The sequence below is a fragment of the Bidens hawaiensis genome, unplaced genomic scaffold (assembly GCF_021521415.1).
Source record: "Bidens hawaiensis isolate Kalapana, Puna unplaced genomic scaffold, B.hawaiensis_p1.1 tig00013744_1, whole genome shotgun sequence".
Taxonomy (NCBI): Eukaryota; Viridiplantae; Streptophyta; class Magnoliopsida; order Asterales; family Asteraceae; genus Bidens; species Bidens hawaiensis.
Window position 1 is genome coordinate 290110 of NW_027492169.1, and position 24500 is coordinate 314609.

A 24500-nucleotide genomic window follows, 5' to 3' on the forward strand; every position below is an offset into this window, starting at 1 on the left:
TTCTGCCGCCACGTGTCACCACGTGGCAACACGACCGCCACGTGTCGCCACGTGGTGCAACGCCTGCCACGTGTCGCCACGTGGCAGGTATACTGGGTGACTCACCTGGCCTACGTCGCGGCACGTGACGGGTGACCAGGAGGCCATCGCGTATCGCGATGGGCTTCCTGAAAATGTCTATAAATAGCAAGTTCGGGTTTTCATTCTCACACACCAAAATTCAGTATCCCGCTCTCTCTAACATCTCTCTATACCTCGAAGTACGTGCCCTCGATCTATGTCTGGTCCCTGATTTCAGCTGGATCTTACTTAATCATGTCATAACTCACACAAATAGATGTGTCGACAAGCGAGTTAATGACGGGTTGCTATATTTAGAAAGATGACCGTTTGTTAAAGGCGGAATCAATAACAAACATACGGTTGCTTAATCAATATTCAAAGGTAACCAACACAAACAAGATTCACTCAAAATATTTCCATTCATATAATATTCATCATACAAATTGGATAATCAATTTAGGGTTTCTTGAAGGAGGGTTTTTCCGTACGTATCCTAGGACAGCCATCACTTTCAAGAAAAATATTCTTTCTTATACAACAGTGTAAAGGCTTAAAATCCATAGCTGATCCGTAGGCGGCGTGCCCTAAAATATTATATTTATAGTTCTGCCAACCTAGGACAGCTGTCATTCCTTCTAGAAACCCCAAACATTAATACATATTCAAATTACATAATCACAAAATAATCTAAGTGTAAAACAAGTCTTCTGGGTAGGCTTTACATTAATCTGCATTCTCCGAGTACGCTGTGTACTCTGCCATCCTTCAGGACTTGGTAACACAAAAGTGTGCTCGGATCAGTTTCCGGGTAGACTTTACTTGAAGAGTATTTTACCAAGTAAAATACTCACCGGGTAGACTTCAGTCTTCTTAACTTTGCCAGACTTTGCCCGACAAACCCTTACGAGCAACCTTGTTCTTCAATGGTCCAATTCAACTCTTTGCTATAAAATAACTTATTATCAAAGTGTACTCGGGAGTACTGTTCCTTTCTTGAGTTGAAACTTGCCCGATATTACTTAATGATATTCCATTCAATCATCAAGCTTGCTTGGACCACTATTATTAATGAATACCTTGCCCGGTCTTCCAATCACTTGGCTTCATGGACTTGGTTAGCCGAAAGCTTACTCGGAAATGAACCTTACTTGGCTATGAAGAACAGGCTTGCTTGATAAAGTGAACCTTGCTCGGAAATACATAAACTAGTGAACCTTGCCCGGCAATGCACTAATATGCAAACCTTGCTCGGATATTCACTAAAGAAGACTACTTGAAGATAATCTTGCCCGATAGACAAAATATCGTACCCGGCTAAGTAAAAGCTTGCTCGGAGGTCTAAGATATGCCCGGATCCATACTTAGCGAATTCTGAGGAGGTTGAGAAGATTCCAATCTTCCATATACTTCATTTTGGTCAAATCTTTGACTCAACAATCTACCTCGATAAACGTGCCCCGATTCTCCGATAAGCATGTCCTTGATATTCGTACCACCACCCAACGACATGTATATCAAGAAGGTGATACTATCCCGACATTCCGACGACCATCTCGAAGTACGTGTCATGAAGTGTTAGTGCCTCGAGAAACATGCCAAGTGTGGAAAGGGTTACAAAGAAGAGACGAGGAAGGAAAGAGTGATTGATCAAGCGGCAACGAAGTGCTGCTCATTTCCCTAGGGTGATTATAAGCCAACCAAGGTAGGCATAATGCTCGAATAAAATATTAATAAAATATTATAAAGGCTTAATACCCTAAGTCGTGATTATACTCAATACCTCGAGAATAAAAGAAATATATAACAAAGAAAAAAAGAAAATAAAAGATATATATATATATATATATATGTTGTATAAATATTCTTTGTTATAGATATTATTTAAGTATAATGAGTATACTTAAATAATAAAGAAAAGAATACGTTTCTTAAAGAAGAAGAAACGTAGGGTTTTATAAATAAACTAAAGGTTTATAAATTACTATTAAAACTATAGGTTTTAAAGTAAAAGAAGTTTTGAACTAAAGGTTCATCGAGGTAAAGTTTATAAAACTAAGACTAAAGGTCTTAAGCTAGATTGTATATCCGACTAATGAAAAGTTATACTCGTACTATAGGTGCGAGATGGCAAGGGAAAGACCCACGGACGGTGTTGGAAACCGATCCCAATCAAAAGGTGAATACGCCCCACTTTTACAAACTTGTTTTCAAACAATCAAACGTGTTATGTGTAAAACTTTACATGAGATTGAGTGTCTCTAAAAACATTGTAAATAAGAGTATAAGCCTAGCCCTCAGGCTGTAGTATACGTTTGTTTGGATCCTTACATATGTGGTTAAATGCGGTGGGCACATCGCACCACGCTTGGTCACGACCTACAGCCACGATGGGCCGGACCTAAGTTACGTTCGAGTGAGACTGGCCATGTGTATATTTATGGTACCTAAGTTATGTCGAAACGCTGCGGTGTTTTGCTGAGGTGACCTAGAGTAGAGACTCGAGTTTATAATGATATTGTTTTAACTAGATTATTCCTAAGCCAAGATGGGCTGAGGCTTACGTGGTCTCGAGAGGTGATCTAGTAAAGAAAAATATTTTCTCGTCAGCATATTCACCAGCATTTGTTGCTGACGTATTTTCTAATATTTTGCAGGTAACCAAGAATAGAGCTTGAAGGACGAAGAGCTCAAGAATCCGATGGCTCAGATATTTTTGTTAAAATATTAAATATGATATTTTGTAAAATTGATAAACAAGTAAAACTAAACGAGTCTTTCGTCTCGTCTTTTGTAATGTAAATATTTACAATTTCGATCCTTATGTTTTTATAAGACTTCCGCTAATAACCGTAACTCTGATTTATATACAATATGGTTAAATTATCATTTTTGATCAATTTTGAAGATTTCTTGATGTTCAACGCCGTTCGATTTTGATTTGGTTTTTGACTTTAGAGATTTCATACTTTAAGCTGTGATTAGAGTTTAGAAATTGGATTACATTGAGCGACTAGTTCCGAATTTGGATCAGAGTCGATTTGTAATCGACGAATTTTGATCACGAACTACTGTTGGGTTATTTACGAAACTGCCACCGCACGATTTTTAATCTAACGCTCTGGAAGGTCGCGTACGTAATGTATGATAAGCCATTATTGTACGTTAACTCACCCCTATACATATATATATAATAGCATATAAACTAATATTTATGTTTTAATATATATATATATATATATATATATATATATATATTATAAGTAAACTTTATATATAAAAATATTTATAAAACTAACAATATTTTAAGATGAATTTTACTTTTATATATATGATAAAATATTATAATATACTTTATATATATAATATAATAAATTAATAATTTTACATATAATATCTTTATTAAATTAATTATGATTTAAAGGGTATAATATTAACTTAATTATCGAGCTTTCATGAATCTATCTAGTTCATATAATTAGCATATTCGTACTTCTCTTTGTTCATTTAGGCTTTATTGTCAACGTGTGATTTCCCGCATTCTTATTATCTCAACCACCTTTATTCGTCTATCGAGGTGAGTACCACATTCCCCCTTTTTAAATCATTTTATACTGTTTTGGGGACATATACGTAAATTATATTTCTTCTATATGCATATACTCAAAACTGCAACTATTGTCTTATCTGTTAACAACTTATACCTTACTTGTTTATATGCTTACTTGCTTTATATGCTTCCGCATTCGGAGAGGTCCAACATAATCTCAGTCTAGTATGATCATACACCAGTCGTTATAGTTTTGTGCTTCTCGACATCTCAGTTATTCTTGCTCATTTGGTTATTTTGTTACACTCATATGACTTGTTGCAACTACTTATTTTTATTTATACTTGTGAACTGATGTGTTGCTCAATCAACCTTGTGTTGCCAAAACCATTCTATTTCAACGCATATGCAGGTATTCGTTTGATGTGAAGTACAAGATCACTTAAGGATTTATGCTAGAAGAAAACTTAATGAGATATATTGTTATTGATTGATATATGTACTTGTGTATTTGGATTTTGTATGGATGTTTTTTATTTGAAAATTTATTTAATAGATATCGAAACTTTTTATATTGCATGATAGTACCTTGAGAGCTGTGACAATCAGTTCACGCCCCGGCATTTCCACCGTAGGTTAGGGTGTGACTTGTGTCGATTAAAATCTAGAGAGAAGCCTTGTATGTCGGAAGAAATGAGAAGCATCGGCGAAGTAAAAAATCAGAACCGTAATGGTGATAAAGGCAAGGGTAAGTACTAGGAAAATGAGAAACGCCACCGATCGAAGAAGAAAGAATGGAATAAAGAGGGCCAAGACGACAACTCTGGAGAAGATTCATCAAACGAAGAGAACCGAGACAAGGAATCAAGGTACCACCAAAGCAGTTTCCTTTTAGGTGCAATAACTGTGGAAAAAGAGGGCATATAGCAAAATATTGTCGAGAACCTTGAGCGGAAGGTAATTCAGCTCTTGTTAAAGAAGAAGAACCATGGGATGTGGTGGCTAATGTTGCCGAGGTTCAGAAAAATTACAAAGTTGTCTCTGAATCCAACCCGAACCTAGTAGATGAATGGTTTGAAGTAGGCTCATGTTGGTGGACACGTCCAAAAGCAGTGCCGTAGTCGAATAAGTTGAAGGTAGCCTAAGAATCATCTATTGCTATTTTGAATCTAGATGATGAGGAAATTATGGTTGAAGAAGAAAGTACATTTGATCAAGACATAACTGTGACAGTTTTCGAACAAGACGAGGATGAAACCATGTTAGATGAAGTGCACGGGGTGATAGTTCCGTCTCATGTTACGGGTTATCATGGTGGAATAGAAAACATTGAAGATCTACAAAATAACAAAAAGTTGATGTTGGAGTCTGCATGAGGTTCATGCAAAGTTCGGGTGATCCGAATGAACGAACGAATAAAGGAGTTGAGTTTGAGATGGAGCATGCATCAAATTGGGATGGAAGAATTACCATGATAGTTGGTCATGAAGTAGAGAAAGCAAAAGTCATTTTCTATCTGAAACCAAGTGATGCAATTTTAAATAGTGGTAATTGAAACTAGTTCAGATGTCTTCAGGAAAAAGAAACCTACAAACAGTGTTATGAAGTTGAATCCAAGAATTAAGCTCAAAGATGTGAGAGCGTTACAAGGTGTGAAAGATTTTGGAGGAACAGTGGTAACTGGTATTAAGAGAGAGTGTAAAACATGGAGCAACACTAACTTGAAGGGCATGAATGGTTAATATGAAAAGTATATGTGTGGTGCGGAAGATCTCAATGGGCGGTTTGATGGAAATCTAAAACTCATAAACCAAGTTGAATAACTTGGTGCCAAAGTTATCTTTTATTTATCTTATATATATATATATATATATATATAAACGAAACCTTTAAAAGCTCTCTGGTTGCTCTCTGCATTCTCTCAAGCCAACAAATTATTTTATTTGTAAATGAAGGTTTCTCATGCATTTGCCCCAAATTCACGGGCATGGGTATCACCAAACCCATATAGCCCTTAAACGGGTTATAACATCTCATTTAAAAATTAATCTTACCAAATATTTTGTGACAATCGTCAATTTCAGGTTAACTCCGTTAACTCAACTCCGTCAATTCAAACTTTAAGATCGTTAAATCTATAACGCACACTTCATTACATTTAAACTAGGGTTTAAATGACGCTTAACACTTACTACATGTGTAGTCTTTCGGGATTTGCACCGAAACGCAAACGAGTTGACGCAAACGATTGATAAATAAACGAAAAACGTCAAAACAATAATTATGTGATAATTATGTGTTAGATATATGTGTGTTACTTGATTTTGTTATGTGGAATGTTAAACAAGAAACAAGAACCAATTAGTTAGGCTAGAGATGTAACACTTGAAAGTAGAGGGACTAGAGTGTAACTTGTATCATTATAAATATATCCTTAACTAAACTCTAACCTATTATTTTCTAAACCTACAACCCCGATCGGTCTCTCTCTCCTTTGTTCTCCACGGCTGCCGTCCACAAACACACACATATACACATCAAATCAAGTGTTTGATCCAAGAACAAGGTGCTAGGAAGGTATAATTGATCATCCCTTACCTCCTTGTTGTTTAATTTTGATGTTTAATGGGTTAATCAAAAACCCTAGGCAGCCGATTTGCTTGTATATGTATGAGTTAACATGATGGTTGTTGAATTCATGATGATTGATAACTAGTATTGATGTTGATGCATGATTGATTGTTGTCTTTGATTTGAGTTGAAATACAAACCCTAATCTTGTATGCATGGTGTAATTGACATGCATGGATAGTGGTGGTAGTGTCTAGCATGTTATATGATTGATTTATGGTCCATAGATAGTTAAATTGTTGAGTTTTGATGTGAACAGATTCTGGACAGAATGTGTATACGATGTTTAAGTGACTGTAACGAAGTGTAAACGTGAAAATTGGTTGAGATTGTGGGTACTGCAGTAAACTAGGTTGAGTCTAGTTTCTATAAAGTATAAGTTTGTAATTTTTGGACAAGTAGAAGTTTACTTTTATGATTTTACAAAAACGTTGTGCAAAGCTGAGCTGTTAGACCTGCTGTTAGGTTATGTTGTAAATGTTATATCTCATGAACTACGAGACCAATTGGGTTGGTTCCACTTCTGGAAGTTGACTCATTGAGTTAGGAACCAAACCCAAGTGGTCTTGCATTTATTGGATTTTTCGTTTAACGGGAATTGCAAATAACATTCTGTTGCGCATGAATCTGACTGATATGAGTTTGCTGTAATGTTTTGGTCATTATAAGAAAAATATGTGGAATAAAAATAAGATAAAATATGTTCTGGAAACCTAAGATATGTATGCTTCTGTGGTGATTTTTGGTGAATTAATTGAGACGTTATGATCGGTGAAATAGTACAATCTTTCAAGTAGAAATTCTGTCATAATGAAACTAACTGCTGAGTTGTGTAAAAATGCATGAAATATGATAGTTTCTATATATTTGTTATGTTTTGACCAAAATACCCTTGCGGGGAATAGTTGCTAATTGATTGCCATGAATTGACCAAATTGCCCTTATGGGGAATAATGGTTAGTTAATTTTGTTTGTTGACCAAAATGCCCTTACGGGGATAATTGCTAGTAAAGTATGTTATTAATACATGACACAAAAGTAATTGTTCACTCACGTATCGTATCACAATTGTACTTGTTTAAGTCACACACGATTCACAAACGAAACACGAAATCTGTTACGTGCATAGGTATTATGTGCCGAGTCTAGAGACTCGTTAAACGTACCGATACTTAGAAAATCTCTTTGTTATTTAGAACGCTAGAGAGTTTCTACGACGCGCATCACTTGGTGATCTATATCGGGATATTCTTCGCAAACAGTGAGTTCACTTACCCCGCTCTTTGAACTGTTTTCAAACGTTTTTCACTTGGGGGAGATAACATACTCCGATAAACGCATTTTCTGAGATAAACGCATATTTAAGATTTTGTTATAAATTATATATCACTTGTAAAGGCTAAGCGGCAAACGTAACATTTGAAGTCCCACACATCGAACCGGTTAATATTTGGAATAGCGAGTCACTGTTGAGTAGTACTACTTGGTTTGACAAACCCCACCCGACGCTAAGCTCAACTGGAGGTTGAGTGGGTGTAATTTTGGCTAACACTTACCATGGTCTGGGTTGACCTGGTGACGGGCACTTGATAAACAGTCAGCTTCGGTCTCGAACCACTTAGCGATACTTGTTGTATAGATTAGCTACCTATCGATATATAATTTGACGTAACACTATCTGGTAATGCAAAACACTTAAACGCCGTAACGTGGTTACGCAACACTTAAACGCCGTAACGTGGTTACGCAACACTTAAACGCCGTAACGTGGTTACGCAACACTTAAACGCCGTAACGTGGTTACGCAACACTGAAACGCCGTAACGAGGTTACGCAAAACGCTAAACGATTTATCTTATATAACTTGTGAACTCACCAACCTTGTGTTGACACTTTTAGTATGTTATTCTCAGGTAGCCGAGGCGGGCGCGCGGTTTAGGAGCATGCATTAAATGAAAACACTTTTATTCTGCAAACTTATTTTTAACAGTTATCTTTGGTTTTAAGTCGTCCTGCGTGACGCAGCTTTTGAATTAAGGTTTTTACGCTTCCGCACTTATTTGCATTTAAACGTTTTTATGGTTTGATTATAACTGATGATTCCGATCCTGCCAGTTCACACCCTCTGACGGTAAAACTCCGTTAGTGGATTTTGAGGGTGTGACAGATTGGTATCAGAGCCATTGGTTATAGCGAACTAGAAGCTGCATGCATACTAGACTATAACCGCGACGACCCATTAGTTATAATGATACGCACTGCATAGGTTTGTGTAGTCTGGTAATCTTATCTCTTTATCTCTTTCACTCATACGCGCGCATACACGGCTTACCTGTAGGAATGTCGACGCCACCCTCATCATCATCCGATTCGATGACGCATGCTCACGGGAAGGAACCTCAGTTACCTACCGCCTCGCCACCCCGCGTAGTCCCGGAACTCGAAGCTCCCGCACCGAAGAGGTACAGCCTATCCGGAGGCCTTTACGAAAACGACGTTAGCTGGGATTGGTACCCTAACATGATCAGACGTATGGTCTATCGCGAACAAGTTCCCCCGTTGCCTCACCCGAACCACCCTGCTTATCCCAACACCCTACCACCCATAACCGAACCTGTAGAGAGAGTTCTCGCAGCTGTTGTTTCATGCTTGGAGCGTGACGTGGGTTACATGCGCTATACGAGAGCGAACGTTTCCGGACTGTTAAAAGACGGAACCGAGACTAAGGAGGAGATTGCCCGCATGGCAGCGGCAATGAAGGAAATGCAAGAGGCTAGTGATCAACAGATGAAGATTATGAGGAAGATGCAAGCCGAGATGATAGACTTGCAAAAGCAACTCCAAGTAGCAAGGACCCGAACCGAGATAGCTCGAGAGCGTTGCGATGTCTTACAAATGCAAATTGCTCAGAACGCAGCCGAACCTGAGGCAGAGCCTGAGGCCGAGCCTGAGGCAGATTTCGAATAGGAGCCTGAGGAGGAACCTGAGGAAGATCCCGAGGAGGAACCCGAAGAGGAACCGGAGGAAGAACCGGCTGAGCCAGAGGCACACTCAGAGGTGTCCCCAGACGATGTGCAGATGTGCAAATTCTTGGATTGGAACTGGCTAACGCGATGAACTGGGGGGAGTTCAAGAACATGATGCGAGAGGAGTACTGTCCAAGAGAGGAGATTTCGAAGTTGGAGTCAGAATTTTGGTCACTGAAGATGGTGGGCTCGGAAATTGAAGCCTACACCACTCGTTCGCACGAGTTGGCTGTGATGTGTCCGCGGATGGTGGATCCGCCGAGCAAGAGAATAGAAATGTACATTGATGGTTTAGCACCGCAAATTCAGGGCATGGTGACGTCTTCCCGACCAGCCACGATCCAACAAGCGATCCGTTTAGCTCACAAACTGACGGATCAGGCTGTGACCCAAGGTGCGTTACCACCTAGGGGTTCGACCACTAAAGCCCGTGACAACCCGAGTAATGACCACGTCAGCAACAGTAACAGCAACAGCAACCCGAACAGCGGGAAGAGAAAGTTTGACAACACCAGATCTTCATCCTCGAACCTCCCACCGCAACAACACTACCGTAAGCCCAAATTCACTCGGAGCTTTAACAATCAGAGTCACAACAACAACAACAACAACGGTAGCGGGCAGGTTTCGAGCGGATATGCTGGGAGATATCCAATGTGCAATAGGTGCAACTATCATCATGTTGGCCAGTGTGACCGCGTCAAGTGTCAAAGATGCGGAAAGATGGGTCACCAAGCGAAAGAATGTAGAGGAGACCTTGCGGCAAAGGGTGCTCCTAAGCCACCTATGACGACGAAGGGATGTTTTGAGTGTGGGCAGGAAGGTCATTTCAGGAAAGATTGTCCCAAGCTGAAACAGAAAGACAACAACGGGGGTAATGGAAGTGGCAGTAATGGTGGAAGCAATGTCAAGGGAAGAGCTTTTGTGATTGGGTCGGGTCAAGCCCGCAATGATCCGCACGTGGTGACTGGTAAGTTCCCTGTAAACGATTGTTTTGCTTCTGTTTTGTTTGACACTGGAGCTGATAGGAGTTTTGTGTCGAAAGCCTTTAGTCAACTCTTAGACCTAACTCCAACTCCGTTAGATGCTAAGTTTCCTGTTGAATTAGCTAACGGTAAGACTATAGTAACGACTCATGTACTTGCGGGATGTAAGTTAAAACTGTCAGGTCATGTCTTTGATATCGACCTTATTCCTTTTACGCTTAGTAGTTTCGATGTCGTTGTCGGCATGGACTGGTTATCCGAGAACCGAGCGGAGATTATATGCCACGATAAGATAGTCCATATTACTACCCCTTCCGGCGAGATCATTTCGGTCCGAGGTGAGAGAAGCGGCATGACCACCAGCGTCATTACCCTTTTGAAGGCACAGAAGTATCTACGAAAGGGTCATCCGGCAATTTTGGCGCAGATTGTTGAGAAACCCGCGGAGGAGAAACGAATTGAAGACATACCGGTTGTGCGAGACTTTCCGGAAGTTTTCCCAGAGGATTTGCCCGGACTCCCTCCTATTCGTCAAGTCGAATTCCAAATCGAGTTGACACCCGGTGCAGCACCCATAGCACGAGCCCCGTATCGGCTCGCACCGGCGGAACTTCAGGAGTTGTCCACTCAGTTGCAAGATTTGTTGGATAAGGGTTTTATCCGACCTAGCTCATCGCCATGGGGAGCCCCTGTCTTGTTTGTCCGAAAGAAAGACGGGACTTTCCGAATGTGCATCGACTACCGGGAGTTAAACAAGGTGACGGTCAAGAACCGTTATCCTTTACCCCGAATTGATGATTTGTTTGACCAGCTTCAAGGATCGAGTTACTACTCGAAGATTGATCTACGATCCGGTTACCACCAGCTGAGAGTGCGCGAAGAAGATATCTCAAAGACGGCTTTCAGAACACGGTATGGTCACTACGAGTTTTCGGTTATGCCTTTTGGCCTAACCAACGCGCCAGCCGTATTTATGGATCTCATGAATCGAGTATGCAAGGCGTACCTCGACAAGTTCGTGATTGTTTTCATCGATGATATTCTCGTCTACTCCAAGAACGAGACTGACCACGAAGAGCACCTAAGGGTAATTCTGGAACTATTGAAGAAGGAACAACTGTATGCTAAACTCTCGAAATGTGAATTTTGGCTTCGCGAGGTTCACTTTTTAGGACATGTGATCAACGAGAATGGTATACATGTCGATCCCGGTAAGGTAGAGGCCATCAAAAACTGGGAAGCACCTAAGACTCTGACTGAGGTGCGACAATTCCTAGGACTGGCCGGCTACTACCGGCGTTTCATCGAGGGATTTTCAAAAATTGCTCAACCCCTCACCGCTATGACCCACAAGGGCACTAAGTACAACTGGGGTGACGCGCAAGAATCCGCTTTTCAACTGTTGAAAACCAAGCTTTGTAGCGCCCCTATTTTAGCCCTCCCCGAGGGAACGGAAAATTTTGAGGTACACTGTGACGCATCTATACAAGGTCTCGGTTGTGTGCTGATGCAACTCGAGAAGGTTATAGCCTACGCCTCTAGACAACTACGGGTTCACGAGAAGAACTACACGACCCATGATTTGGAACTCGGAGCTGTGGTGTTTGCTCTTAAGATATGGAGGCATTACTTGTACGGTACCAAGTTTACCATTTACACCGACCACAAGAGTCTCCAACATATCTACGATCAGAAGGAGCTGAACATGCGACAGCGTCGTTGGGTCGAGCTGCTTAAAGATTACGATTGTGCCATCAAGTACCACCCTGGCAAGGCCAATGTGGTGGCCGACGCCCTCAGCAGAAAGGAAACAGATAAACCCAGACGGGTGAGAGCATTGCAACTCACGATTCATGCCAGCTTACCCGATCAGATTCGCGATGCGCAACTGGAAGCTTTGAAAGATGATAATCTTTCGTCGGAACTCATGCGGGGCATGAACAAGCAACATGAAACCAGATCGGACGGGGCCCGATATTTTGAGAACCGGATTTGGGTTCCACGATACGGAGAGTTGAGAACTCTAGTGATGGACGAAGCTCATAAGTCCCGATATTCTATCCACCCTGGCTCAGATAAATTGTATCATGATTTAAAGGCACTTTACTGGTGGCCGAACATGAAAGCCGACATTGCCACCTACGTGAGCAAATGCTTGACTTGTGCCAGAGTCAAGATAGAATACCAGAAACCATCTGGTCTACTGCAACAACCGGAACTCCCAATGTGGAAATGGGAGCACATCTCAATGGACTTTATTACGGGTTTGCCTAAGACACCGACGGGATGCGATACCATCTGGGTGATCGTTGACCGGTTGACTAAATTGGCACACTTCCTAGCAATTAAGGAAACGGACAAAATGGAAAGACTGACTCGCGTATACATGAAAGAAGTGGTGTCTAGACACGGAGTGCCTGTCTCGATCATTTCCGATCGAGATTCTCGTTTCACCTCGCACTTTTGGAAGTCGCTGCAAAGCGCACTGGGCACCCGTCTCGATATGAGTACAGCATACCATCCTCAGACGGATGGGTAAAGTGAACGAACTATTCAGACCCTGGAGGATATGTTGCGTGCATGCGTTTTAGATTTCGGAAAAAGTTGGGAACCCCACTTACCCTTGGTAGAGTTTTCGTATAATAACAGCTACCACGCAAGTATTAAGCCAGCGCCGTTTGAAGCGCTGTACGGACGGAAGTGTCGATCACCACTCTGCTGGGCAGAGGTGGGTGACAGCCAAATCACTGGTCCAGAACTGGTACTCGAAACTTCGGAAAAGATTGTTCAAATCCGAAATCGCATGGCAGCAGCACGAGATCGCCAAAAGAGTTACGCCGACAAACGCCGAAAACCCCTCGAATTTCAAGTGAACGATCGAGTGTTACTCAAAGTCTCACCTTGGAAAGGTGTGGTTCGCTTTGGTAAGCGAAACAAACTCAACCCACGGTATGTTGGTCCTTACCGGATAACTGAGCGCATTGGTCCGGTGGCGTACCGACTGGACCTACCAACAGAACTCAGTGGCGTACACGATGTATTCCACGTATCAAATTTGAAGAAATGCCTATCTGATGAATCCCAAGTAGTCCCTTTGGAGGAACTACAAATTGATGAACCGTTACGTTTCATTGAAGAACCAGTCGAGGTTTTGGATTGGGAAACCAAAACGCTCAAACACAGCAAAATTCCAATCATTAAGGTTCGTTGGAACTCGAGACGTGGACCGGAGTTCACGTGGGAACGCGAGGATCAAATGATGAAAAAGTATCCTCACCTTTTTGAAGGGCTAACCAAACACAGAAAACCGCGAAACTCGGCAAACCGTCAAACATCACCGGAGGTATGAATTAAATTTCGGGACGAAATTTCTTTCTGCTAGGGGATGATATGACAAACTGAAAATTTTTTTTACTCTTTCAGACTCTCATCACGACTTGACTCAAATTTTCGGGACGAAAATTCTTTAACATGGGAATGATGTGACAATCGTCAATTTCAGGTTAACTCCGTTAACTCAACTCCGTCAATTCAAACTTTAAGATCGTTAAATCTATAACGCACACTTCATTACATTTAAACTAGGGTTTAAATGACGCTTAACACTTACTACATGTGTAGTCTTTCGGGATTTGCACCGAAACGCAAACGAGTTGACGCAAACGATTGATAAATAAACGAAAAACGTCAAAACAATAATTATGTGATAATTATGTGTTAGATATATGTGTGTTACTTGATTTTGTTATGTGGAATGTTAAACAAGAAACAAGAACCAATTAGTTAGGCTAGAGATGTAACACTTGAAAGTAGAGGGACTAGAGTGTAACTTGTATCATTATAAATATATCCTTAACTAAACTCTAACCTATTATTTTCTAAACCTACAACCCCGATCGGTCTCTCTCTCCTTTGTTCTCCACGGCTGCCGTCCACAAACACACACATATACACATCAAATCAAGTGTTTGATCCAAGAACAAGGTGCTAGGAAGGTATAATTGATCATCCCTTACCTCCTTGTTGTTTAATTTTGATGTTTAATGGGTTAATCAAAAACCCTAGGCAGCCGATTTGCTTGTATATGTATGAGTTAACATGATGGTTGTTGAATTCATGATGATTGATAACTAGTATTGATGTTGATGCATGATTGATTGTTGTCTTTGATTTGAGTTGAAATACAAACCCTAATCTTGTATGCATGGTGTAATTGACATGCATGGATAGTGGTGGTAGTGTCTAGCATGTTATATGATTGATTTATGGTCCATAGATAGTTAAATTGTTGAGTTTTGATGTGAACAGATTCTGGACAGAATGTGTATACGATGTTTAAGTGACTGTAACGAAGTGTAAACGTGAAAATTGGTTGAGATTGTGGGTACTGCAGTAAACTAGGTTGAGTCTAGTTTCTATAAAGTATAAGTTTGTAATTTTTGGACAAGTAGAAGTTTACTTTTATGATTTTACAAAAACGTTGTGCAAAGCTGAGCTGTTAGACCTGCTGTTAGGTTATGTTGTAAATGTTATATCTCATGAACTACGAGACCAATTGGGTTGGTTCCACTTCTGGAAGTTGACTCATTGAGTTAGGAACCAAACCCAAGTGGTCTTGCATTTATTGGATTTTTCGTTTAACGGGAATTGCAAATAACATTCTGTTGCGCATGAATCTGACTGATATGAGTTTGCTGTAATGTTTTGGTCATTATAAGAAAAATATGTGGAATAAAAATAAGATAAAATATGTTCTGGAAACCTAAGATATGTATGCTTCTGTGGTGATTTTTGGTGAATTAATTGAGACGTTATGATCGGTGAAATAGTACAATCTTTCAAGTAGAAATTCTGTCATAATGAAACTAACTGCTGAGTTGTGTAAAAATGCATGAAATATGATAGTTTCTATATATTTGTTATGTTTTGACCAAAATACCCTTGCGGGGAATAGTTGCTAATTGATTGCCATGAATTGACCAAATTGCCCTTATGGGGAATAATGGTTAGTTAATTTTGTTTGTTGACCAAAATGCCCTTACGGGGATAATTGCTAGTAAAGTATGTTATTAATACATGACACAAAAGTAATTGTTCACTCACGTATCGTATCACAATTGTACTTGTTTAAGTCACACACGATTCACAAACGAAACACGAAATCTGTTACGTGCATAGGTATTATGTGCCGAGTCTAGAGACTCGTTAAACGTACCGATACTTAGAAAATCTCTTTGTTATTTAGAACGCTAGAGAGTTTCTACGACGCGCATCACTTGGTGATCTATATCGGGATATTCTTCGCAAACAGTGAGTTCACTTACCCCGCTCTTTGAACTGTTTTCAAACGTTTTTCACTTGGGGGAGATAACATACTCCGATAAACGCATTTTCTGAGATAAACGCATATTTAAGATTTTGTTATAAATTATATATCACTTGTAAAGGCTAAGCGGCAAACGTAACATTTGAAGTCCCACACATCGAACCGGTTAATATTTGGAATAGCGAGTCACTGTTGAGTAGTACTACTGGGTTTGACAAACCCCACCCGACGCTAAGCTCAACTGGAGGTTGAGTGGGTGTAATTTTGGCTAACACTTACCATGGTCTGGGTTGACCTGGTGACGGGCACTTGATAAACAGTCAGCTTCGGTCTCGAACCACTTAGCGATACTTGTTGTATAGATTAGCTACCTATCGATATATAATTTGACGTAACACTATCTGGTAATGCAAAACACTTAAACGCCGTAACGTGGTTACGCAACACTTAAACGCCGTAACGTGGTTACGCAACACTTAAACGCCGTAACGTGGTTACGCAACACTTAAACGCCGTAACGTGGTTACGCAACACTTAAACGCCGTAACGAGGTTACGCAAAACGCTAAACGATTTATCTTATATAACTTGTGAACTCACCAACCTTGTGTTGACACTTTTAGTATGTTATTCTCAGGTAGCCGAGGCGGGCGCGCGGTTTAGGAGCATGCATTAAATGAAAACACTTTTATTCTGCAAACTTATTTTTAACAGTTATCTTTGGTTTTAAGTCGTCCTGCGTGACGCAGCTTTTGAATTAAGGTTTTTACGCTTCCGCACTTATTTGCATTTAAACGTTTTTATGGTTTGATTATAACTGATGATTCCGATCCTGCCAGTTCACACCCTCTGACGGTAAAACTCCGTTAGTGGATTTTGAGGGTGTGACATATTTGATATGAAAATTTTATAAAATATGGATATACTAAAAATTGATATCCGATTTTTTTAAACAGAATTTATTTATAATTAAAACAAAAAAAGCGGGTCATGGGTCACCCAACCCAGATAGCTTATAAACGAGTTATAATATGTGAAACCCTTTCATTATCAGACCTTAAAAATATTATTAACTTTCTTACAATAAATGAAATTAAAATCTAAAAAATATATAAATATTAAAAACGAAAAATGTAAAATAACCCCCGTAATACGGGGATATAATCTAGTTATTAAATAAATTAGATGTCTAGTGTAATTATGTTTCCTAGTATGAGTAGGATTATGGTATTAGGTGTTATATAAACCCAACATTAGTTTTCTTTTGTTCTATATGAATTATGTTCTTGTTTATTATTAACTAGATTTTATCTCCCGTATTACGGGATTGTTTTACATTATTCGTTTATAATATTTATATATTTTTTTAGATTTTAGTTTTATTTATTGTAAGGAAGTTAATAATGTAATTAAGATTTGATGATTAAAGAGTTTCACAAATAAATGAGATGTTATAACTCGTTTTAAAAACTATCTTGGTTTCGTAAGACCCATGAGCCGCTTATTTTTGTTATAATAAAATTGTTTCTTAATTATAATTTTTTTTAAATAGGCTATTAATTTTAGTATATCTCTATTTTATAGGAATTTTTCATATCAAATATTTCGTGAGTTTAATTTTAATTTAATGAGATGTTATAACCCATTTAAGGTTTTCTGGGTTTGGTGAGACCCAAACCCGTGAATTCGGGTCAAGTGTATGAGAAACCTTTATTTACAAATAAAGCAATCTGGTGGCTTGAGAAAAAGTATGAAGCAACTAAAGAGCTTTTAAATGTTTCTTTTATATATATTATTATAGATAGAAAAGAGTCACATAAACATTTTATGCAGCTTCGTGTTTGGTGTTCTTGATTCACTTTTCTAAGGTTCAACACCCGTAACTAAAACATATCTGTTACAGCAAAAAGAGTAGCCACGATTGATGAGAATGATCCCAATGACATGATGGGGATTAGGCAGTGACGGACCCACGAAAGAATTTCACAGGTGTCGGAAGAAGGACGTTATCAAAATTTTATAAGGGTCGATCAAAATTTTAACATATATATACATTTTAAAAACAATTTTCACATGGGACGGCCAACGCCTACTCCAAGCATGTAGGTTCGCAAGGTAATACCTTACGGATAGCATGCATCCTAATTAAGTATTCTATTTGTTAAATCATTTACATTTGCGTAAGATTTTTTAAAAAAAAAAAAAGAAAGAAGAAAAAAGAAAAAGATGTTAGACGCACATTGTGGCCTTAACCAACTCTTGTATATGAAAACAAATATAATATTACTAGTTTTTATCCCTCGTATTATGGGGGTTGTTTTATATTGTTTGTTTTAATATTTATTTATTTTTTAAATTTATATTTTTTTTATTGTATGAAAGTTAATAATATACTTATGGTTTGATGATAAATTGTTTCACAAATCATTGAGATGTTATAACCCGGTTTAAAAGCTATATGGTTTTGATAAGACCCAAGACCCGTTTATTTTTTCACTATAAAATTGGTTTTATAATTATAAATAATATATATGAAATTTAATAATATACTTATGGTTTGATGAGATCCAAGACCCGTTTATTTTTTTTACTATCAAATTGGTTTTTTTTAATTTAAATAATATATATATCTTTTTTAAAATAAATAAGATACTAATTTTTATTATATCCTATTTTATATGATTTTTACATCAATAATTTAGTGAGAATAATTTTTAATTTAATAAGATGTTATAACCCGTTTAAGAAATATCTGGGTTTGGTAAGACCCATACCCATGAATTCGGGTCAAATGCATGAGTCGGAAATAAATTAAGATACATAAACCTATGAATCTTTCTTAGGTGATAATTCAAGTAAACGACATTAAAGAACTAAAATGAATCGGAAATAATTGATCATGGGCTATAGGGAAATAAAGTGGTAAATAGAGGTGCATAAATCGGGTTTTTCAAATACCCGAATTTTGTATGGAACCAGGTTCGGGTATGTTACAAGCCAAACAGAAGAAATCAACTCAAAAGACTAGTCTGATATGTGAGGGAACCCATTTGGCTTATAAACCCCACATCAGTTGCCCATACAACCGATGTGGGACAAGTCTCATAACTTGCAATAGTTTCAGTCCGTAACAATGCAGCCTCCTTAAGGGCCAACGTCCTCGTTGGTCATGGCCACGTTGGTCATGGCTGGCTCACTCCAGGCCACCACTCTGAGTCCTCGTTGGTCACGGCTGGCTTCCTCCAGGCCACCACTTCGTGGGCCACCACTCCGAGGTTGGCTCGATACCAATGTTACAAGCCAAACAGAAGAACTCAACCCAAAAGACTAGTCTGATAAGTGAGGGAACCCATTTGGCTTATAAACCCCACATCAATTGCCCATACAACCGATGTGGGATAAGTCCCATACCTTGCATTGGTTTCAGTTCGTAACAATGCACCCTCCTCAAGGGCCAACGTCCTCGTTGGTCATGGCTGGCTCACTCCAGGCCACCACTCCGTGGGCCACCACTCCAAGTCCTCTTTGGTCACGGCTGGCTTCCTCCAGGCCACCACTTCGTGGGCCACCGCTCCGAGGTTGGCTTTGATACCAATCTTACAAGCCAAACAGAAGAACTCAATCCAAAAGACCAGTCTGATAGGTGAGGGAACCCATTTGGCTTATAAACTCCACATCAGTTGCTCATACACCTTGCAATGGTTTTAGTCCGTAACAATGCACTCTCCTTAAAGGCCAACGTCCTCGTTGGTCACGACCACGTTGGTCACGGCTGGCTCACTCCAGGCCACCACTCCGTGGGCCTCCGAGGTTAGCTCTGATACCAATGTTACAAGCCAAACAGAAGAACTCAACCCAAAAGACTAGTCTGATAGGTGAGGGAACTCATTTGGCTTATAAACCCCACATCAATTGCTCATACAACCGATGTGGGACAAGTCTCATACCTTGCAATGGTTTCAGTCCGTAACAGGGTATGACCGGGTATTAGAAAATCGGGTATTGGTAATACCCGGGTCGGGTTCGGGTCCGAGTATTGTTCTAAAAACCATACCCAATGCATCGGGTTCGGGTCGGGTATTATAAAACCGGGTATTTGAATACCGTATTTTCGGGTATTGAAAAAACCATATTTTCGGTTTTTTGCAGGCTTTTTCGGGATATTTTTTGGGTATAAATTGGATTTTTTTAACAGTTTCACTTTTTAGGGATATTTTAGGGTATTTTTAAGGTATTTTTCGGGTGTACACCGAGTATTTGAAATACCCAGTTTCGGGTATTGGAGAAACTCGATTCCGGGTATGGAACCGGTTCGGGTTTACGGGTATTACCGGGTACAAATCGGGTCCGGTTCGGATATTAAAAACCCGGATATTAAAAAAACCGGTTCCGGGTTTTTGTTTTGGGTTTAGGTTTTTTGTGCATCTCTAGTGGTAAATGGTGAAGGCGCACAAGAGTAATGTATATCCATGAGTTTGGAGATGTCGCATCATACATACACGTTAATTAATTTAAGTCAGCAGACTAGTAGCTTAACTATTTTTATATCTTCTTTTTAATGAACCATAACATATTATTTGAATTCCGTTTTTATTATAATTGGCTAAACGGTTAATGAAAACCTAGATCATTATTGAATGATTTGACTATTTTCGGCCTTTTATTTTATCGATAGGCTTAAATGCTATTTGGAGTTTCTGTTTAATCATGATCTTTGGTGTATATGAATATTTAATAAAAAGATAAAATTGCTTGCTTGGTTCTCTTGCTATTCTCTTTGACTAATTTCATGTCTTTCGGGTAGAATTGCTAGCTTAGGTAATCTACTTTATGTCTTTGCTCTGATTATGGTTGAGCTAGAAACATGAAACTAACCACTTGTGAAATTGTCTAATTCGTGTCCTAACAATCTCGAAACATGGAGGTGATGGATTATCAATTTCATTTTGTTATTTTGATTAGGATAGAGTTTCATGAGAGTGAGCTTTACCAATATATTCATCCTCGATTCTTGTGGTTTTGTGTCATAGATTGTGTTAGGCAAAATTATTCCTTTATCCGTGAATTGCTAGTACTAGTTCTTTGAGGATACCGTGTTGTTGAGATCATGAAGTGATGCAACATTAGACTATCTTAGCATTTTTTGTTTAATGAAACCGGAAGGTGATCCATTCCATTATCCCGTAAGCTTTAAACAACCCGTAGGTTCATTTATTTGAGTTAGTGAGTCCGGGACAAGATCTAGCAAACCTAAGCATTTCCTGAGTTAGTTGTATCTTTAGATATGAACGTGTGTGATATACAATCACAATGGTGGTATGAGTGTATGACCAGTTCCAGAAACAGTGTTGCAAAGAAAAACAGTTTGAAAAAGTCAAAGCTGTATTTGTTTCTAGAGGCCAATCGGCGTTGACTCGCTCCTTCCTTCCACGAAAAACCCTAATTTCAAATTCAATCCGATCTCGATTATTATTATTATTATTATTATGTTCTTCAATTAATTAAAATCCAATTCAATTAAGCATGCCGTCTGAGATCGAGGAGGTGGAAGAGTCATCGAGAGATGATCATCATCCGGTGGCAGTAGATGAAGACGAGAGTCTGAAAGACGATGTTTACACTGCAGCTGCCTACGGTGATCTGGAGAAGCTTCAGCGCTTGGTTGAGTCCGAAGGCTGCTCCGTTTCTCAGCCCGATAGCAACGGTTATTACGCTCTCCAATGGGCCGCTCTTAATAACCGTGCTGCTGCTGCTCAATACATTATTCAGGTCTTTGTTTTTTTAAATATATATATATATATATATACTCTTGGATTGCTTTATGTATGAGAAATGAATGACTCTACAAGTGAAGTGTGTCTACCAATAAGTATAACTAGATAAGTATGAGTTTGTTGTTACTTACTTTCTGTTAATTGTTAATAACTCTTGCAGCATGGCGGAGATATAAACGCAACCGATCTTACTGGTCAAACCGCTTTGCACTGGAGTGCTGTTCGAGGATCTCTTCAGGTTGCAGATCTCTTGCTGCAAGAAGGTGCTCATATTCATGCTGCTGATGTCTATGGATATCAGGTTATTATTCTAATTATTATTCCTTAATTATCTACAAACCTACCCGCATTATGTAAATGAAACCTCAAAACTTTGGTTTCTTGCAGACAACTCATGTTGCTGCACAATATGGTCAAACAGCTCTTCTTTATCACATTATAACAAAATGGAATGCAGACCCTGATGTACCCGACAATGATGGAAGAACCCCTTTGCACTGGTACTTTAATCGCATTAACAAAATCACATTTTTGCATAGCAGCATTTTATTGTATACTTGCGTGTGTCAATTTGTAGGGCTGCATATAAAGGTTTTGCAGACTGTATACGCCTTCTTCTATTCTTGGATGCATATAGAGGTCGCCAAGACAAAGAAGGTATGGATTAATTACATGTTCTTGGTTTATAAAAGTTAGTGATATGTTATTGCCTTATTGGTTATATTGTGTTATGACAGGTTGTACGCCTCTACACTGGGCTGCTATCAGAGGAAATTTGGAAGCATGCACAGTACTTGTGCAAGCTGGTAAAAAGGAGGATTTAATGGCAACTGATAACACTGGCCTCACACCAGCACAACTCGCCTCTGATAAGAATCATCGACAAGTTGCTTTTTTCCTTGTAGGTACATTTTTCAAATAATACAAGTTATATAAATATTTAAAATTCATCAGTTTTATTGTGTCTTGAGTCTGCAGGGTAATGCTAGAAGGGTTTTAGATAAACGTTGGGATGGAAACAGTATTATGGGGCGGTTTTCAAAACTAGGGATGGCACCTGTACTCGTGTGTGTAATATTTGTGCTACTTATGACATATATTAATTCAGTTATTATGGGTAATTTTCTAACCTTTGAATGGTATACCCTTGTGTTATAACGTTGGATTAATGTGGTGTTACCAATATGTGTGACTGTAGCCTCAAATTTGCCAAAGATGACAGCTGGCTGTGCATTGTTTGCATGGATTGGTGTAGTGTTGGCAAGCTCGGGATTGTTACTATTCTACCGGTGTAGCTGGTATTTTCTTTTACCTTTTTATATTACTTTCAGGGTAATAAATTTGGTATTTTGACTTATGGTGTTGTTTTGGTCTTTGTAGCAAAGATCCAGGTTATGTGAAAACCAACAGACATGATTCACAAGACACGAAAGATGATGTAAGCTTTTGTTGGTCAAAACTAAATGTTTACTATTCTCAAAGTCAATATTCTCTTATAGACTTTGTTTTTGTAAACAGGAGCCTTTATTGAAGATTGAGATAAACGATCCCGCTTTGCTGGCTGGTAATTGGTCTCAACTTTGTGCAACTTGTAAGGTAATTATGTTAAAACTTATTCAAATTTACTATTTTTTTTCCCTTTTTAGTTGACATTTTCTTATAACTGTTTGTGTTTGTTGATTAGATCGTTCGACCTATTCGCTCAAAGCATTGTTCCACTTGTGGCCGATGTGTTGAACAATTTGACCATCATTGCCCATGGGTGTCTAACTGCATCGGCAAGGTTTGTTGACCTTTTCTCGTATGGTTGACTTACTGTCGTAGTTGTATAAATATCTTTAAAAACCATAATTGCAGAGGAATAAAAGGGATTTCCTGGGCTTCCTTGTTATTGAAGTATTTGCCATGCTGATAACTGGCATAGTCGCTCTTACAAGTATTATTCTCTCATTTAAACCGCTTTTAATTCTCATGGTTCACTTTTTCATGCTAAAAGAACATGTCAATGCAGGAATGTTGACTGACCCATCAGCCCCGTCTTCTTTTGGGGCATGGTTGAACCACGCGGGTACCCACCACACTGGAGCCCTTTTATTTTTAATTTCAGATGGTTTTCTGTTTACCGGTGTAGCAGCGCTAACTTCTATGCAAATTTCTCAGGTATATTTTATATATTAAACTGGTTTAAATAATAACTTATCATGAAACTTTTTTTGTGAAGGTTGGTCGTAATATAACCACAAACGAAATGGCAAATGCAATGCGGTATAGCTACTTAAGAGGTCCCGAAGGTCGGTTTAGAAACCCGTATGACCACGGGTGCAAGAAAAACTGTTCAGATTTGTTTATAAATGGTTTCAATGAAGACATAGAGGTGATTGAAGAAGTGGCTCGATCAAACGAGATCGATATGATGCCTATGAGCAGGAATATGAACGGGCAGAACGGAAATGGCACACATGCTATTGATGTGAACAATAATGATAATATCTTGAAAACACACGAGGGTCATGTTCATTCTTCTAGTTGTAGTCATGGTCATGGGAATCAAGGTAAAAATAAGACGGATTCTGCCCCGTTCGGGTTAGGACCAGGTCTGGGTTTAGGCCGAAATCCGCGGTCATGATTTATTTTGCTCTGAGGTTTAATATGGTTTGAAGACATCATATGTTGTATCAATTTTTTAATGTTTATAAGATACAATTCAGGTTTTGTAGCTTGCAATGATCATGTTTGGCTCTTATTTACACTTGTATCCTGCTTAAAGTTGAACCCTTCTTTTGCTATTTATAATTTGTACATAGACAAGATTGCCATTTTTGGTTGTATTGAAATATTACATCAGTTTTTGTTATGTTTAAATTAGTTGATACTAATTCTTTTTTTTAAAAAAGATTTAAGATACTTTGTGTTTGTATAGAAAAATCCATTATATGGTTTTCATTTGTCAAGTCTTTTAACTTTATAGTGGCCAATGGCCACAATTTGATGAAGTGACTTTTATGGTGTATAAATTTGTATTTGAATCGCCCAAAAATTAATTTTAACCATGTTAACCTCACCTTTTTGACAATTAAAAAACGAATGGATAAAAGGGTAAAAACATTTTAATTTTAATGGTGTATAGTCAACAATTAAACAACATATA

General features: G+C 38.8%; 1 protein-coding gene across 1 annotated transcript; it reads left to right on the plus strand.

Annotated features, from left to right (window-relative positions):
* Positions 1 to 20925: 20925 nt before the first annotated feature.
* Positions 20926 to 24191, plus strand: LOC143544750 (protein S-acyltransferase 24-like). The gene is made up of 13 exons (XM_077036775.1): positions 20926 to 21347; positions 21513 to 21653; positions 21740 to 21852; positions 21930 to 22009; positions 22090 to 22253; positions 22331 to 22469; positions 22551 to 22650; positions 22733 to 22790; positions 22871 to 22948; positions 23037 to 23135; positions 23210 to 23288; positions 23364 to 23512; positions 23574 to 24191. The coding sequence occupies exons 1-13, from the start codon at positions 21102 to 21104 to the stop codon at positions 23976 to 23978; spliced, it is 1851 nt and encodes a 616-aa protein (XP_076892890.1). The 5' UTR covers positions 20926 to 21101; the 3' UTR covers positions 23979 to 24191.
* The last annotated feature ends 309 nt before the right edge of the window (positions 24192 to 24500 follow it).